The sequence below is a fragment of the Arvicanthis niloticus genome, chromosome 19, assembly GCF_011762505.2.
Source record: "Arvicanthis niloticus isolate mArvNil1 chromosome 19, mArvNil1.pat.X, whole genome shotgun sequence".
NCBI lineage: Eukaryota > Metazoa > Chordata > Mammalia > Rodentia > Muridae > Arvicanthis > Arvicanthis niloticus.
Window position 1 is genome coordinate 37597219 of NC_047676.1, and position 17438 is coordinate 37614656.

At 39.1% G+C, this 17438-nt stretch overlaps 1 protein-coding gene across 2 annotated transcripts in view; it reads left to right on the forward strand.

Moving 5' to 3' along the window:
- The window catches only part of Parp8 (poly(ADP-ribose) polymerase family member 8), a 165354-nt gene that overhangs the window by 79353 nt on the left and 68563 nt on the right, over nt 1-17438 (forward strand). For both annotated transcript variants that reach the window (XM_076916193.1, XM_034523612.2), the window contains exons 4-7: nt 6115-6152; nt 14946-15035; nt 15726-15796; nt 17331-17408. In XM_076916193.1, the coding sequence (XP_076772308.1) occupies nt 6115-6152; nt 14946-15035; nt 15726-15796; nt 17331-17408 (277 nt within the window). The remainder of the gene's footprint in view (nt 1-6114; nt 6153-14945; nt 15036-15725; nt 15797-17330; nt 17409-17438) is intronic.

Here is a 17438-nt window from a genome sequence, read left to right on the forward strand (position 1 = left end):
CTTGTCTGATCCCTTTTAAAACGTGTATTGTCTTATGTGTTCTTCATAACATTGAAGCAGAAGGGTACTTACTGATGATCCAACAGCGCAGTTCATTGTGGCAGGGTGTCAGCTCAGAACTCAGATCTATACAACCTGTGTGTGTGTGTGTGTGTGTGTGTGTGAGAGAGAGAGAGAGAGAGAGAGAGAGAGAGAGAGAGAGAGAGAGAGAGAGAGAGAGGCAAACAGAGACAGAGACAGAGAGACAGACAGACAGAGACAGACAGACATCTTAGTAATGATAAAAATTGGAACGTCTGTGAGGCAAAATAGAAAGGACAGAATTACCAGAATACCAAGATAGATAGAATAGAATTACCAGGATGTTGGATCCGGGAAAGAGCCCTTCATTCAGGAACCTGATTAAAGCCGCTCCCCAGTTGGGTATGGAGACTTCCAGCACAATTAATATTTGCTGTGAATACTGCCTCTGATGAAGTCAAGGATCCTGCTTTTTTTTTCTGGGGGAGAAGAGGAAGCAGTGATGTCCCTGCTGCCACCACTACCGTGGAGCGCTGCCTGTCACCCAGCATGGCGGTGGTGTAAATGGAGTGTGTGAACAGCTCTAGTGCCTTGTCTCACTACATGGTGTAGTTGGACTGACTGAAGTCATTCGTATATGCAGGAAGACTCTTTCATTCAGAATCCTAGGGAAGGAGGGGGAGCCACTCTTCTCAAGCAGTATTTCTGTAAGTATATATTTGTAGTACATACATATTTATTATGGAAAGATGTCTCATCATACCAAACATGTTTCCCTTACTGCATCGGAAATACCTGTTGTTTTAAAAATGACTACTTTCTCCTTTTGCCGAGGGTGATTTGAACCTCAGATCTTGTCTCTACCTCCCATGTACTGGGATTCTATATTCTTAGGGTGAGGATGTAACTCAGCTGGCAGAATGCTTGCCTGGCATGTCCCAAGCCCAAGTTTAGTCCTTAGCACCACATAAAACTGAACGTGGGTGCGTATATGCCATCTTAGTACACAAAGTTGGAAGTAAGATCACAAGTTCAAGGCCATCCTTAGGTATACATGGAGTTCAAGGCCTGGGCTATGTAGGACCTTGCCTTGAAAACAAAGTCTTTTATCCCACTGCCTTTTAAGTTGGCCTAGGATGTTAATCATTTGTATATAATACAGTACTTTAAAATTTCATCATTAGTGTGCATGTGAGTATGTGTACCACAGCATGAGTATAGAATTCATACTCATAACACCTTCCCTCCTTCCTCCTCCATGTTGGTTCTATGGATAAAACTCAGGTTGTCAAGCTTGTATTTGGTGGCCAGTGCCTTTATCTCCGTCGTTATCTCTCTCTTCAGCCCTCATTTTTTGTTCTGAGTAGTGTTTTTCTTAATGTCTTTGTGGTTAGATTTTTACCCACTTCTATGACATTGATATTATAAATTATAGAATTATGAGACAAATAAAACAAAAATTCCAAATGGACTGTGGGTTTATGGGATCTTTCTAGCATATTAGTAGGTTAGGCTTGGCCAAACTGAGAGATGTTTGTCTCCTTCTATGTGGATGCAGGTACCGTGAGTCTGTATGTGGGTCACTAGTGGGAGAAATAGTTGAAATGCCTGAGGGAGTAGCCAAATGGTAGTCTCCTTTGCCTTAATATGAAATAAAATGATTTGACGGCCAAAGGGCAAATTGTTACAGGTTTTAGAAATTTGTCAGGATCTAGAAAAGAAAAGAGAAACCAGAGGAATCTATGAGATGTAGGGTCCAGGATCACTGGGCAAAGCCTTTACTAGCTGATGTTGAGGGTCTTGTGTGTTCGTGTGTGCTCACACACTGCACTTTTGACAGCTTTCTGGGGTCTAGGGGACAGTGCCAAGCACAGCTCAATCTAGCGTTTGGAGCTTTTGGGGGCACAGGCTGCACGGCAGCGGCGAGGACGGTTTCTGTTAGTGTCTTCAGAGTTCATGTCTAGGTGAGCAAAAAAGCACTGATTTCTGCATTTTGCTTTTCCTTGTGTGAATTCTAGAAATCTGATGTAACTCCGAAAGCTGAGAGCTTTCAAGGCTCTCTCTGTTATTAGGAAACATGCTTTAGATATCGGGGAGGAGGCAAAAGAGGCAGCACACAGGCTAATGCTGGATTTTGCTTGCTTTGCAGATGGCCATAGTGCTTGGGGGTCTATTATAAAATACAGGTAACGCATTCGGCACCTGTGACGTGTCTTCTGAGTCCGAGATTCCTTTATTTTCAGTCTGGGTTTTTACTTCTATTTTAAGACCCTGTCTTCCATTACCTCGTGTATTAGCTACCTTTCCCATACTTCGATAAAACCCTGGGACCAAAGCAGCTTACAAAAGAAAGAGTTCATCTGGCTTACGGTTCCCGAAGGCTAAGAGTTCATCGAGGCAAGGAGATACAAAAGCAAGTGGCAGTCATGGTGGCTGTCACAGCAAGCTGACAGCTCACATCTTAAACTGCAAGCACAGAGGGTCACAAAGTTCACTTCCAGTGGCATAATTTCCTCTAGCAAGGACATACCTCCTAAACCTCCCCAAGGTGCCATGACTTGGATACCAAGTATTCATACACAACTTCAACATTGCTCATCCAAACCATCATACTATTTTTTTTAAGTTTTTTTTACTTTAAATATTACTATCATTGTTATTACTTAGTATTGTTATTTTGAGGCAATGTCTTTCCCTGTATTCCTGCCTTGCTTTAAATTTGACTGCCAAACCTGTCATCTTCCTACTGTTTTTAAATAGTTTTCTTGAAGCTGAGAATGTGGGAATGAGGAGTAAGTTTGTGTCTTTCGCCTCTCTGTTAGATGATTCAGGAGAAACAGGATAGACGGTGCAAATGATCCATTTAGATGCAGGAATGACCCCGGGAATGGCTCCAGTAGTAGGAGTAAAACCCAAGTGTAAGGTTAGGTGTTTGCAGGACATTGAATGGCTCCTTTCTGATGGCCTTCTGCCTTGGCTGCGGAGCGAAATTTTTCCTCAGGCCAAATACTATCAGAGGAGTTACAGAAGTAGTAGAAAAAAAATTTATAGATTCCAGCTTACACTTCTGACCTGAAGCACCTCAAGCTGTGGTCCATAGATAGATTATACCAAACAACATGTCAACTGACCTGAAGTTCTCTGACAAAGCTTTTTCATATATTCACAACACAGCATAGTCCAGGACTATGAGGGCACCCCCCCTGCCCCGCCCCAATCCAGTGCTTGCTTCAGGATTTTCTCCTGTCATTCCCGTTATGATCAGCACATCTCAGCCCTACTCTGAACGCTACTTAAGCTTTGTTCTCTGCCTTAACCCCACTCCCACCCCTGCCTGACACCCATTTGGCCCTACCCATTGGAGACTTGAGCTTAACCATCCAAGTTTCCCTTAGAATTCTGCAAGCTACAGAGTGAAACTGATTGAGATTTTACAGGCCTGGTGATTTTTCTCCTGGTATTCATCCCAAAATCCAGCTTTAGGTCAGGGAGCTGATGAATCATTCTGCAAGACTTTTGTTTTCTGTTTGATTTCTGAAACATTAGGCATGGTCGGGAACATGGGACCGTCCCGCTATTATTACGAGGCCATGAGCACCTTAAAGTAAAATTGTCAGTGTTAGCTTTAGTTTCTGATAAATGTCATATATTTTTTTTCCATAAATCAAATTGAATTCTCCAGAGAATATTCATTCATGTAAAACTCATGTTAATTTTAGTGCTTGAGGCTCAGAGTGGCGATGCACACTTAATCCTAGCATTCTGGAAATGGGGACAAGTCCAAGGGTCGGTATCAAAGTCTCCCTGGGTTACACACTGATCTTGAGGCTAGCTCGAGTTCCCTGAGACCATGTCTCCAAAAAAAAAAAAAAAAGAGAGAGAGAGAGAGAGAGAGAGAGAGAGAGAGAGAGAGAGAGAGAGAGAACTGGATCTGGGCTAAGATTCCTGAGCCACTGTTGCTGAATGACTGGTGACATAGTGTGACCTTCCACCAAACCATCACAGAAGACTTGGAGGGCATCGACATGGAATTTCTAATCTTTCTGGACTAAGATGGAAGTTGACTTTGTATAAGTGACTTTTTCTATGTTACCTAGCTAGTAGGTCTCCAAACAACAACGTGGCTTTTGCTAATTTATAGCAGATTCCAGACTGGACAAAGACAGAGGAATGGATTAAGGTTTCATTTGACATTTAGTCATTGGTTTAAGTGAAAATGAGGTCAAATAATTTGGTTGAGACCATAGGGTGGAGGAAGTTGATTCAACTTGGAATTGGGTATAATCTTTGTCTAGCTGACTGGGTTTTCTGTCATATAGAACTACCCCATCTGATCAACAAGAGTTTTATTGTTCTATAGTAGATTCCCACTGTGTTAGCAAGTGAACCATGAGTGAGCACACACTGGGGTCATAGTGTTTATTTCCCCTACCAAGGTTGAGGTGCCAGTGACATGGATATTTTACCTCCTTGCCATTTGACTCAGGGCTGTGATTTCAGACGCTGAGGTTTTGGCTGGGACTCGGCATCCACCATTCGCTCTCGTCTTCTCATTTCATTCCTGTACATCCCACTCAGCCTTGCTCTCGTTTTACTACTACAATAAGGTGATAACTTGCGTTTTTCTTGTTTCCATCTTAAACATCACTGCTTGAGTAATATTTTTTAAATAATAATTTTGGCTTAAAAAGACATTGTAATTCTTACTTTACAGTTGTGTGCATGAAGTCACATACTCAAACACACACACATATTCATATCACCCTGGAGATGACAGAATTGGAGAACTCCTGGAGAACTGATTGGGGGCTGCATGGAACTAGGAACATTAAGATGAAGTGGGACAAATAAGTGAATAGTTCTGGGTCCTGATTATGTAGTACATATGTGTCACATGCACGACAGAATGACACAGAATAACACACGCTTTAATGTCTATTTCTTGGTTTGGGTGTTCTTCTATGTGCTAAAAGATGTAAGCAGCATCTTATAAGTGGGTGGAAGATGCATGAACCTTTGTACATTCCTTCCATCAGTACGTGAATCATATTTATTTCCAAGTTAAAAAGGAAACAGTTGGGCTACTGTGTTCATCGCTTGATATTATGCTTCTCTGAATTAGTCACCCATCTTATCTCCTTTGATTGTTCTGCTTAAATATGATTTCACATTTGGCTTCTTGACTTACCAATTGAGCAGCAACATGTCCTTCATAAACAGTAACCTATCTTTCCTGTACTACTCCACTAAGCCACTTAAATGCCTTCTATTCGTATGAGTCCTGGTTATCATGCACTAACACAGTTGACCATAGACGGATGGAAATGAACGTGGCGCTCTAATTTCAGAGGATTCACAGTCTTATGTATAGACAGAGAAAAATGAAACAATAGGTTATCTAAATGTCTATCATCTGAAACAGATTTGTAGAGGCATAAGGGTTCCTGAGAAAGGAGTTGGGAAATTGACATATATTTTAATTTTTTTTTTCTGGATCTGTTCTGTAGTCCTCAGAACTAATAGCATTTTGTTGTTACAATGGTGTGAAAGACTGAATAAAGAAAAATAACTTAGTTACATGCATCTATCATCTCATTAATTTTACTGGGGAAGCAATGTTAAAAATAGATGCCGAGTTTGGGAGCACAGCTGGGTGGCAGAGTGTCTGCTGTGTACAAGGTCTTGAGGTCTATCCTCAGCAACATACACATATGATTTAAATTCTTGAATGCAGTACTAACTACAGAGCATGCTCTCTGGTATGGAAAGAAGACTTGGAGAAATCAGAACCGAGAAACAGTGGCTCATTGTGAGGAGCCTTTGTGTAATGCTGAAATGAAAAGACTTGTTTATCCTATAACACCAGGAGAGTAATGACTGTATCAGGAAGGACTGGGAAGACCTACTGATACTCAAATTCACATCTATGTGTTTCCTGTATCTTCTTTAAATCTGCCTTCTGGTCTGTGTGGGCAGTGTGCTTATACTTGTATTTGTATAAATAGACAGGCAACAGGGGGTTGGATTTTCTTTTGTAAAAGCATGATTCTTTCCACAGTAACTTAAGCCTTTCTCTTTTCCCTGTCTTTACAGTGTATCCTACTCAGTACACGTTTCAGAAGACTATCCAGGTATGCTTTCCCTTTAAAGTTTTTATTAAGCACCTTTGACCACGTTGTTCTTCTGGAGATTTGGAATGTGTGTACATGCATGGGACCACGAAGCACTGGCAGAGGAGGCATAAAGACAGAGGAAGAATCTTGTTGATTTTGAGATTCTCTAACACCGAGCCCAACGTCAAATGTGATTTCCTGATGTAGACGTTCTCATGGACTTACATGGTAGCCTCACTTAAAAAAAAATATATATAAAGTGCTTACTACAAATGGATACAGAAAAGAGGTGCTAAAGATACGTTTGACAATTTCTACATAACAAATTATGAATATTGCTTATGTAAAAAAGTAAACAGGCTGGGTGTGGTGGTACATACCTTTGATTCTAGCACTCAGGAGGCAGAGGTAGCTGCAAGTTTGAGGCCAGCTTGGCCAATATAGTGAGTTCCAGAAGAGCCAGGGTTACAGAGAGACCCTGTCTCAATAAATAAACAAGAAACACAGACACAGACACAGACACAGACACAGACACACACACACACACACACACACACACACACACACACACACACACAGAGTCACGTACACACACACATAACACACACATAACACATATACATACACACAACATACACAACACACACACACACACACACACACACACACACACACACACACACTGAGAAACTGTTCAAAAGAAATAACTGCTAGCTGTGTTTTCCATATAAAAGCACAGCTAGGCCAGTTTAGAGAATCTTTGATTTTCTTGTAGTGATGTAGTGTGGTAAACCAAGTGGCCCCAATGCATAGCTCCCTCTGGTGGAGAAGAGGTAGTACTTTGTTCTTTTTCTTTTCCTTTCCTTTCCTTTCCTTTCCTTTCCTTTCCTTTTCTTTCTTTTCCTTTCTCTTTTCTCTTTCTTTTCTTTTCTTTCTTTCTTTCTTTCTTTCTTTCTTTCTTTCTTTCTTTCTTTCTTTCTCTCCCCTCAAGTCATGGGAGTGCTGCTTTGGGTATCTAACTTGGTTAGGTGTAAAAATTTAAATAATATATGTTTAAAATTTAAAAGTGTCTATTTATTTTACTTTAGACATATGAATGCTCTGCCTGCATGCATGTGTGTGTGTACATGTATGTGTATGCTTGTTGGATCCCTTGGAACTATATGGGTGATTGTGTGCGGTGAATTGAATCAAAGTTCTTTAGAACATCCAGTGCTCTTAACAATGGGGTCATTTCTCCAGACCCTTAAATTTTATTTTTATCTGACTTCTTTTTGTAATCTTTGGGATTGAACAGTCTTGTGCATGCTAGACAGAATGCTTGGCCACTGAGCTACCATATGCCTAACTGTCCATCATTGAAAGGTATTAAGATTTTTGTGTACTTGGGTGTTCTGCTTGCATATACATCTATGCATCATGTGTTTGCAGTTCCCATGGAGGCCAGTAGAAGGTGCTGTATTCCCTGGGACTAGAGCCATAGATGGTTGTGAACTGCCATGTGGGTTCTGGGAATTGAACTCAGACTTTCTGGAAGAGCAGCCAGTGTTCTTCACCTCTGAGCCAGCCACTAATATTAGAAATTTCTAAATAAAATATTGGCTTTTAAAATTTTTATTCTTTTTATTAGAGTTTCACCTTGGAGAAAATTTGTAGTAAATTTCTAAAATAATTTCATTTTCACAAGGTAACAGAATTTGGATAAATGTTTGATCTTGACTAGAGCAGGTCTCAGTTTTCTGGAGGAGAAGTGGGTTTGTATATTCTGCTTTTAAGTGCCAAGGCTGAGCTTTGAAATGGCTGACCTGTCTTGTATATTAGAAACACCACACAGAAACCAGTTATCAAGTGTTACTTTTAATTCAGTCTAATTCTGAATGCCATTATGGGTGACAGGTAAAAATGGCAGTTATGACCATTCATACTTAAATATGTGCTGAAGAATCCAGATCATGCTTGGTAGTGACATGGGACTTGGTCACAAACTGTCAGCATCTCAACTCTGATAGTTGTTGGTTCTGGGATGACCTTCAGGGGCTCCAGAGTGAGCATCAGTGTGACAGTATTTTTCCTTGTATTAAATTTTAATACATATTTATTTGAGATTTGTTAATTAATATGTTCTACTTTTTCAGATTGACATTATTGTATAAAATTACATTTGCTTTTCTGTATAATAACCGTAACTCCCTTTTCCTCCCCTCCACAAACTTCTGAGAATTTCTGGAATAATTTTCAACAATAGAAAATAGATACAGTTTTGTATCAAAAATAACATGTTTTTACTTGTCAAAACAAAACATCGTTTTTTTTTCTTACTTACTGTGTTTTAGAACATTAATGACTATTGAATGTATTAATGACTATTGAATGTATTAATGACTATTGAATGTATTGAAGTTTCACTTGGCCTCTGTTGAGGAATCATTTCCTCCTTTAAATAATAAGGTGACAGGTTACACCATTCAGCGTGTTGTTGTTACCTGTTAGAACTGTGTGTGCTTTTTGTACTTGGTGTTATGGACTGCAAGATGCTAATGGAACCCTCGGCTCTGACCGTTTATAGAGCCAAGAAGGAAGCCTGCCCAAGCCTGTCTTTATAGATGTGGTACAGTATTGCCATGTTTATCGATTCATTCTATCTCTGTAATTTTTTTTCTGGTTGTCTTTTTGAAAAGTTCCTATGTTGCTGAAATACCTGCCTTGTTTTTAAAGAAAAAATTATACCATTTGGTCTCTTATTGTAAAACTCTTTTGTATCTCTGGTTATCTCTGTTCTCAGTTGTGTGGTGTATATTTCTTCTTCTTCTTCTTCTTCTTCTTCTTCTTCTTCTTCTTCTTCTTCTTCTTCTTCTTCTTCTTCTTCTTCTTCCTCTTCCTCCTCCTCCTCCTCCTCCTCCTCCTCCTCCTCCTCCTCCTCCTCCTCCTCCTCCTCCTCCTCCTCCTCCTCCTCCTCCTCCTCCTCCTCTTCTTCTTCTTCTTCTTCTTCTTCTTCTTCTTCTTCTTCTTCTTCTTCTTCTTCTTCTTTGTACACTTTGGTATGTTTTATGTAACCTTTCCCTGTATTTAAAAATTTTTTAAGCAAATCGCTTCTTTTACTGTTTATGTCTTAATTACTAAATTCAATAATCTTGGTCCTGCCTTCACTATTTACCTCTGGTGGTGTGTGTCTGGGCTTACTTAACTGCCTTTTGAGGATGGTTTGGCTCAAGAATCAGCTGAACACCCAATCTTGTTGGAATAGTTCCCTTTGCTCTGTGTTTGTCCTCCTGGTCCCCCTCTGTCAGGAGCAGTATGCCACATCCACTTAATTCCCTAGGGAAAAATGTCAGTTTAGAGCTTTGATCCACCCACTCATGCAGTTACTTAACAATTATTTCATAGTCTGTGTGTATGGAATGAAGACTTAAAAGTCAGTCTTTCATGGAATCAAGCACAATCAATGGCAGAGACACACTCTAAAATCAAGTGAAATCGTGAGGTAATCTGTTTGGCTTCAATGAGTCTTCCTGAGAAGATGTTTGTGGTGATAGATTTGAAAATGGCATGTGCATTGCAAATCACAGGTTGGCTCTGCTCAGACCAAACTCCTCCTTGTAATGCTCACGCTTTCTCGAGTTAGGAGGCTTAGCTGGTGGTGACTGAATTTTTCCGACTTTTCTCTGTTGGGTCTAGAGTGATGAAGTGGTAGTTTCTAGATTCTCTCGTCCCTGTGGCTCCATAGCCTTGACTTACAAATGACATACTCGAACATCCTGTGTAACTGAGTTAGCAGCTTCAGCGGGACTTGGAATACTAGCACTGTCAAAGCAGCAGCTTCACCATGTAATTGTTTCGACAGTTAACAAGCGTTTATCTATTGCAAGATGCTGCAGATTTCCAGTGATCATGGTTTCCATACTTAAAACATAACCCAGTTACAAAATACTGACTTCTTGATTCAGAAAAATTTATAATAATAATAATGTAATAATTGTGTAATCAATTAATTGCTTAAACAATTTAAGAGAGTTAATTACCTTTAGTTTTGGTTTTCTTGTCTTCAATAGGGGATGATCATTGGTTGGCTTGAAACATATATGACAAAAATGACAATATTTTAGAGATAACTCAGGGAAGATATCCAGATTATCATCTAAAATGAGTAGAATTAATATTTATCAGTACAATTACTCTTTCTCTTAAGTTACATAGCGACAAGGAATGGAATGTCTTGACTTATATGACCCTGTACTTGACAGTGAGTAAAGCCAGTGAGAGCTCTCTTTCTGCAGCTGTACTTTTCCATCCCAGCGATCCACGGGAAGCTACAGTAACGTTAGGTCCTCTGTGGAAGAGAAATGGGAACACTCATATGGTTAATAGCTTAAGAAAGTGCTCTACCTCCCCTACAAAACAAACCTAAGAATCTGTCTCCAGCAGCTGAAGGAAGGAGGAAAACAAGAAAAGCTTAAGCCCACAAAGAAAATGAAAGCCATTTGAAACACTTATCAGAAGAGTCCAGTGAGGGAATTGAAGATTCCGCATCCTTCCTTGTTCAGTCTGAAGGATTCTGTCATCTTAAATGCAGTCCCTAGCCCTACTTATTTCTGATTTCCCATCTCTAAACAAAGATGCTGCTGTAACCCATGTGAAATACCTGAGGGAAGAAGCAGTTACTCAAACAAGAGTGAGGTGGATCAATTCATACATATAGCACTATGCTTATCAACACAGTTCCCGATGTTAAATCTAAGACCATTACATAGGTTAAAAGGAATATATAATTGGTCGATCTCATATCTAAAATTTAAATTTAGAATTTTTGTCAGATAATGAGCAAATGTGTATGTGTGTGTATATATATGTATATATGTATATGTGTATATGTGTATATGCATATATGTATATATGTGTGTATATATATGTATACATATATATACACACACACACATACACAGTGTATATTGATTTCTGTAATCAAAGCAGTTAACACAGGGTCCTCATCTTCCAAAGCTGTGGGTTAGGTTCCTGGAACTTCTTACACCTTCACATTTGTAGTCTTTGACCAACACTTTTCTGGCAGCCACCACTCCAATACAACCATCAGCGTCTTTTACTTCACCTTCCTTTGGTTTCATGTGCACGAGAGCAGCAGTAGTTTGTCGGGTTTTGTCTTTCACCTTAGTTCAAGCTCCTCACCTCACTGCAGACTTCTTCTCTTCTTTTTCCGAATGGCTGAGTAGAGCACTACTTTATGCGTATTTACCACAGTTCCCTCCTTTATGCATCTGTTGATGGATGCTTAGGTTGTTGCTTCCACATCTTGCCCATGTAGGATAAAACTTGAAGGTGCAGGAGAATGCAGATGGCTTTTGGCATATACTGATTTCATTTCTGTGGGCATGCCAAGAAATGAGCTGGTAAGCTCAGTAAGCTAGAGGAAAGGGATACACGCAGCTTCTCAGAATCCTGAACAACTGTGAACAGAGGAATGATGACTAGGAGACTGAGTCAGGTCTCTGTTTATAGGAAGACAGACTTAGTTTCATTAAGTAGCACATAACTTCCTATCAGTAAGAATAACTAAAGTTTAAGAGAAAATAAATATCTGGCTCTGAAGGTGGCCATACAAGCCATTACCTATCACCCCAATATTTAGGGGTAGAGGCAAGGGGGTGCCTAGCTGTGAAGGTCTTGTGAATGTTGTAGACTGTGCAGAAATAGCATGTCTGCATGGGTAAAAACAAAAATACTACAACACCAAAGAAGAAAATGAGGAGGAAGAGGAGGAGAAGGAAGAGGAGAAGGAGGAAGAAGAGGAAGAGGAGAAGGAAAAGGAGAAAGAAGCGGGGGAGAATGAAGGAAGAGGAGGAGGAAGAGGAGGAGGAGGAGGAGAAAGGAGAGAAAGGAGAAAAGGAGAGAAAGGAGAAAAGGAGAAAAGGAGAAAAAAGGAGAAAGGAGAGAGGAAGGAGAAGGGAAGAAGGAGGAGGAGGAGGAGGAGGAGGAGGAGGAGGAGGAGGAGGAGGAGGAGGAGGAGGAGGAGGAAGAAAGAAGAGAGCTCACCTGCACTCCTCCCCCCCTTTTTTACCACTAATCTGAATGCATGAAGCTCCTGACAGTAGTCCGGCTAACCCAACAGTGGGCAGCTGTGGATAGAAAGTCCAAGTATGTAGTAGTTGCTCAGCCCCACAAAGCTAGTTTCAGCTGGTCTTCTGTATAAGCTGGAATCCTGAAGAAGTCTGTTCGAGTAGATGTGCTGACAAGTAAGCGCAAGAAGTCGGATAGTGAGTCTTCCTTCTTCCAGTGTCCTTATGTAGGCCTCCAGCAGAAGGTGTTGCCCAGATGAAAAAGGTGTGTACCACCACGCCTGGGGCTGGCACTTTCTTTGTCCCAGGCTGACCTTGAACTCAGAAATCACCTTGCTTCAGTCTCTTGGGATTAAAGGCATGTAATTCCTTGTCTCAGCATAAGCTTTTCATGGCCACTGTGCCTCAAGATTTTCGTTCTAAGATCTATGTCAGAAACTTGTGTCTTTCAGCCACAAGACCTGGATCACAGGAGTGCCCTCCAATTCTGGATTGTAGTTCAATCCAGCTGCAGTCAAGTTGACAACCAGGAATAGCCATTATACCCAGCTTGTGGTTAATGCTAGTCAGAGTGGTGCAGCAGATTTGCCTTGTTGCCACTTGGTCTATAACACTCCATTTCCCCTCATGATAACTTAATAAAGAGTCTTCTCCATGTAGAGTCTTCTCTGTTGCTAGTTTATATATATATGTGTGTGTGTGTGTATACACGTATATATATGTGTATATATACATATATATATTAAATATATAATTTTTATGTATTTTTAAATAGTGCATTTGAAGGAGACAGGAAGCCATAATGACTCAAGTCTATCAATTAAAAGTCAAATTCTCGCTGCTGTTCTGACACAATATTATTACAACATGTCTCAATAGTTTTTTAAAGATATGTCATTTCACTTATCTGAACAAAAACTGATCCATGTTTCTGTTTGTGGAGGGTGTTTTATTTTTAGTAAGTTAGCAGTAATTGTGCTATAAGAAATTTTCACTCAGATTATTTTTCTCTTGTTTTATTTTAATTTTTGGTTTGTGTTTTGAGGCTGTGTCTTACTGTGTAGTCCTGGCTAGCCTGGAACTCACAGTCTAGTTCCAGGCTGGCCTCAAACTCATGGAGATCAGCCTGCCTCTGCTTCCTGAGTGCTGATGTTAAGAGGGTGTGCCATCAACACCCAGCATATACATGAACACATACATACATGCATGTATACTTACATATGCGTATGTATATATAGTCCATGTGTGTGCATGCATGTGTATGTGTTTATGTGTGTGTTTGTCATGCAGGTATGTGGAGTTCAGAGGATAACTTTTAGAAGTCAGTTCTCTGCTTCCAACATGTGAATCCTGGGTATTGAAGCCAGGTCATCAGACTTGGTAGCAAGACCCCTTCTACACTTGGCCATCTTGAAAGTCTGTACTATGGGACAGTTGTTAGTGAGTTGGCAGTTGTATAGATGCCCTTCAGTCATTGATGACAAAGGTTGATAAACCACTGAGTGTTATATTATTATAACATTATTTTACCATACTTAAAAAAACTATATTTATTGGAGAAATAGGTACATTTATACATTGTGTTTCAGAGACAAACAGCAAATAAGAATTGTAAGAATTTAAAGTATAATTTAATTTTCAGAGTATGGTACATTTAGAGAAAATTAAATTATGGAGAATGATTCTGGTGAGACTTAATAGCAGCTTACCTAACAGCAATATGGGGGCTATAATTTCAGCAAACTGCTACCTAGAGTCTTCACCCATCCCTTCCTCTGTCTCCTTTCTGTACTGATATTTTTGGTTTTTGTTTTAGACAGGGTCTCCCCATATGTCCTGGATTGCTTTCTACTGCTGTGGTAAACAACATGACCAAAAGCAGCTCAGGGAAGAAAAGGTTTATTTGTCTTATGTGTCATGATAACAGTCTGGCATTGAGGGAAGTCAGGGCAGAAACTTGAGCAGGAGCAGAGGCAGGAGTTGTGAAAGGATGCTGATTACTGCATCGCTCTTATGGCTTTCTCAGATTGCTTTCTTATATCCACAGACGAATCTAATAGAAGCAATTCTTTAAATGTGGTCCTCTCTTCCCATATAACTCTAATTACTACAAAGTTGACAAATCTAACCAGTAGACTATCTAAAGAAGGTTGTCCTCAAACTTAATGATCCTCTTATGTCAGTCTCTCAAGTGTTGGGATTACAAGTGTGTGGCCAATGTGTTTGGTTTTTGAGTTAAAGAAAAATCAAATGTCCCTCAGTTATCTCCTCAGGTGTGTACCTTGCCTTTTGAAGTAGACGTTGATGTTGAGCAGACTGCTATCCTGTGAGATGAACCAAACAGCTACATACCAATTATCAGTTCTTTTAGGCTATATTAGAAATGTTTGAGGAGCCAGGCATGGTAGAGTCCTTAAAAAACAGGCAGGAGGATTTTAGCCTAACTTTAAAGGCTACCTAGGGAGACTGTCTTAAACCCTTCCCCCTAACAAAAGGAAAACATGTCTTTGAATACTTTCTATCTAAAATCTTTACTTTTGTGAGAAGCTATGGGCACCTTTGAAAAGGCCATAATTTCATGCTTAATTTATACCAAAGGCAGCATTTGGTTCCGTTTCCTTGAAGTTAATGAGAACAGCATATGCCCTTAATGAGAATTGGATTAAAGTGATGAAGATATAAGTCTGTTGCTTTTATAGAGGATATACACTAATTGTCCTGTGTCTCTCATATTTACTTGCAGACAATACATATGTGTCAAGTTCAGAAAATGATGAGGATGTCCTAGTCACTACAGACCCGATTCCGGTCATTTTCCATAGAATAGCAACAGGTAACACTAATGCTATAGTTTTCTTATCTTAGGTTAAGTTTTTAAAATTGTTGTTGCGTAGATGCTTTTTGTTTTCAGTATAGCAAATATATATTTACCTCCCAGAAATTCATATATATGTATATAATTTTTAAATCTAAAGTATATTATCTTTTCAACAATGTTCAAATGTACCATGTCAATATTATTCCTGAAAGTATTTTCATCCACAATGACACCACTAGACAGACTGAATATAGCAGCTGTTCTCAACCTGTGGGTCATGATCTCTTTGGGAGGTTAAAATGACCCTTTTACAGGAGTCTTATATTAGATATTTTGCTTATCACCTGATTATGCTTATCCTATGATTCATAACAGCAACAGAATGCAGTCATGATGTAGCAACAAAATGCTTGCATGGTTTCGGGTCAGTTGAGATCCACTGGAATAAAGAAAACCTAGGGCAATCAAACTTCCTTGAAGTGAGTAGTAAGAGTTGAAGAAATCTCTGTGTTTTCTCTTTAATTGGTTAACAGTTACAAACACAATGAAACACCAGAAGCTCCTGTGTGATCTATCTTCAAAATATCTCTTTATTTTTTTCACAAAAGGGGAAAATCCTAGAACATTTTTGTCTAGGAACTCAAGAATGTTTAGCAAAATAACACGTTAAGATCCAAAGTAATTTAAAAAAATTCTTTCTTGCAGAATTAAGAAAAACAAATGATATTAACTGTTGTTTGTCCATAAGATCTAAATTACAAAAGGAAAATGGGGAGGTATGTAAATTATATTTTATTCATCCTTTTTATTTTGATAGTGTTTTAACCAGGTATTTGTATTTAGTATCATATTTAATTTACAGTTGTGTATGGTGAACATAACACAGAATTATGACATTTTGTGTGGTGTTACGATAAACCCGAGGAAGAAGTGTCTGCTAAATTAATAGAAAAGAACCTAAATAAATAAAATATACATGTCACGTATTCCTTATTCTTCATCTATAGCAATGTAGCTGACAGAGAAACACGCATATGACTTATATTAAAAGCATACCTGGCTGTATATAGTTTTGATGAGATGTGTGGTTTTTGAAGCCAAATTAAGATAGACAGGAATAGTTATATTCCAGTGATTTTTTTAGCTATTTTGAAAAACTTAAAACAAATTTGTCTCATATCCTTGCTTTATTTATTTATTTATTTATTTATTTATTTATTACTGTGATCTGTGAATAGCTGTCAGGGCATTAAACAGAGAAAGCACAATGGCACAACATTTTCTTAGTTGAAAGTTAGGCTTGCTTGCTTTCTTGCTTGCTTGCTGTTAGTGTCCCACCATTCTTTGGTGTTTCCCTTCATTGTCCACTGTGAAAGTTACTGCTTCAGTACAGCTGTCATTCATCCAGAGTCCTGCTTGGTTTCCATAAGAACTTGAAATGTAGGCTTGATTAGCAACACTGAGGTATGGAGTTCCAAAGGAAGTGCTGAGTTTTCCTTTTCTCCTTTATTTCTCCTCTTCCTCTTCTTCTTTCTTTTCCTTCTCTTCCTCCTCTTTTTTCTTTCCTCCTTCTCCTCCACCTTCTTCTCCTCTTCTTCTTCCTCCTCCTCCTCTTCTTCCTTCTCTTCTCCATTAAAAAAACCTTTGCTAATCATGACAGGGATAGAAATACAAACGTGAATTTTCATTGTACTTGAGATATATGACAGATGTTTGGCTCAGTTAATTAAAAACTCAGACATCAAGTTAAAGCACATTAAATTAAACACCATTTCAAAATTTGAATTTCTAAGCAAATCATTCCTGTATCCCAAAAGTTCTCATTGTATAATGATTCATGTTTAGTTGCACGATTTGCTTTTTTTTATATCATTGCATTCCAAGTTTCCTCTTTCATATTGTTGCTTTGTGTTTGCAGTGGAAGTGCAAACCATCTTGGATAAATAATGCAGATGAACTTTTAAATTAAGAGCTAAATTAGTGAGAGTCTGTGAAAGACTGTATCAGAGAAGAACTGCAAGCATAATTCATTGTGCTCAGTTTTTCATGCACACCAACTGTGACCCTGCAAGTCTTAGCATCTGGAAGTTTAGGAAAGGTTTCTAATCAGTAAACTTCTCTAAATGAACTAAGCATGTCTGCAGTGTTACCTCTGTTGTTCCTTTTTTTTTTTTTTTTTTAATTGTTTTGAAGTTGTACTGCACCAACAGTGTATTACATGTAAGCCCACTCATTATGCCTGGACCTATCTGTTATGGCTGCTTTTTAGTTTAGTTCGACCACGGAAATTCTCTTCTTTGTCATTTGAAGGAGTCAAGGCAGAATAGTACAGTGGAAGAAGACTCGGAGGGTGACAACGACTCTGAAGAATTTTATTATGGAGGACAGGTAAGCAGCCCTGCCTTCCAATGCAGCCAT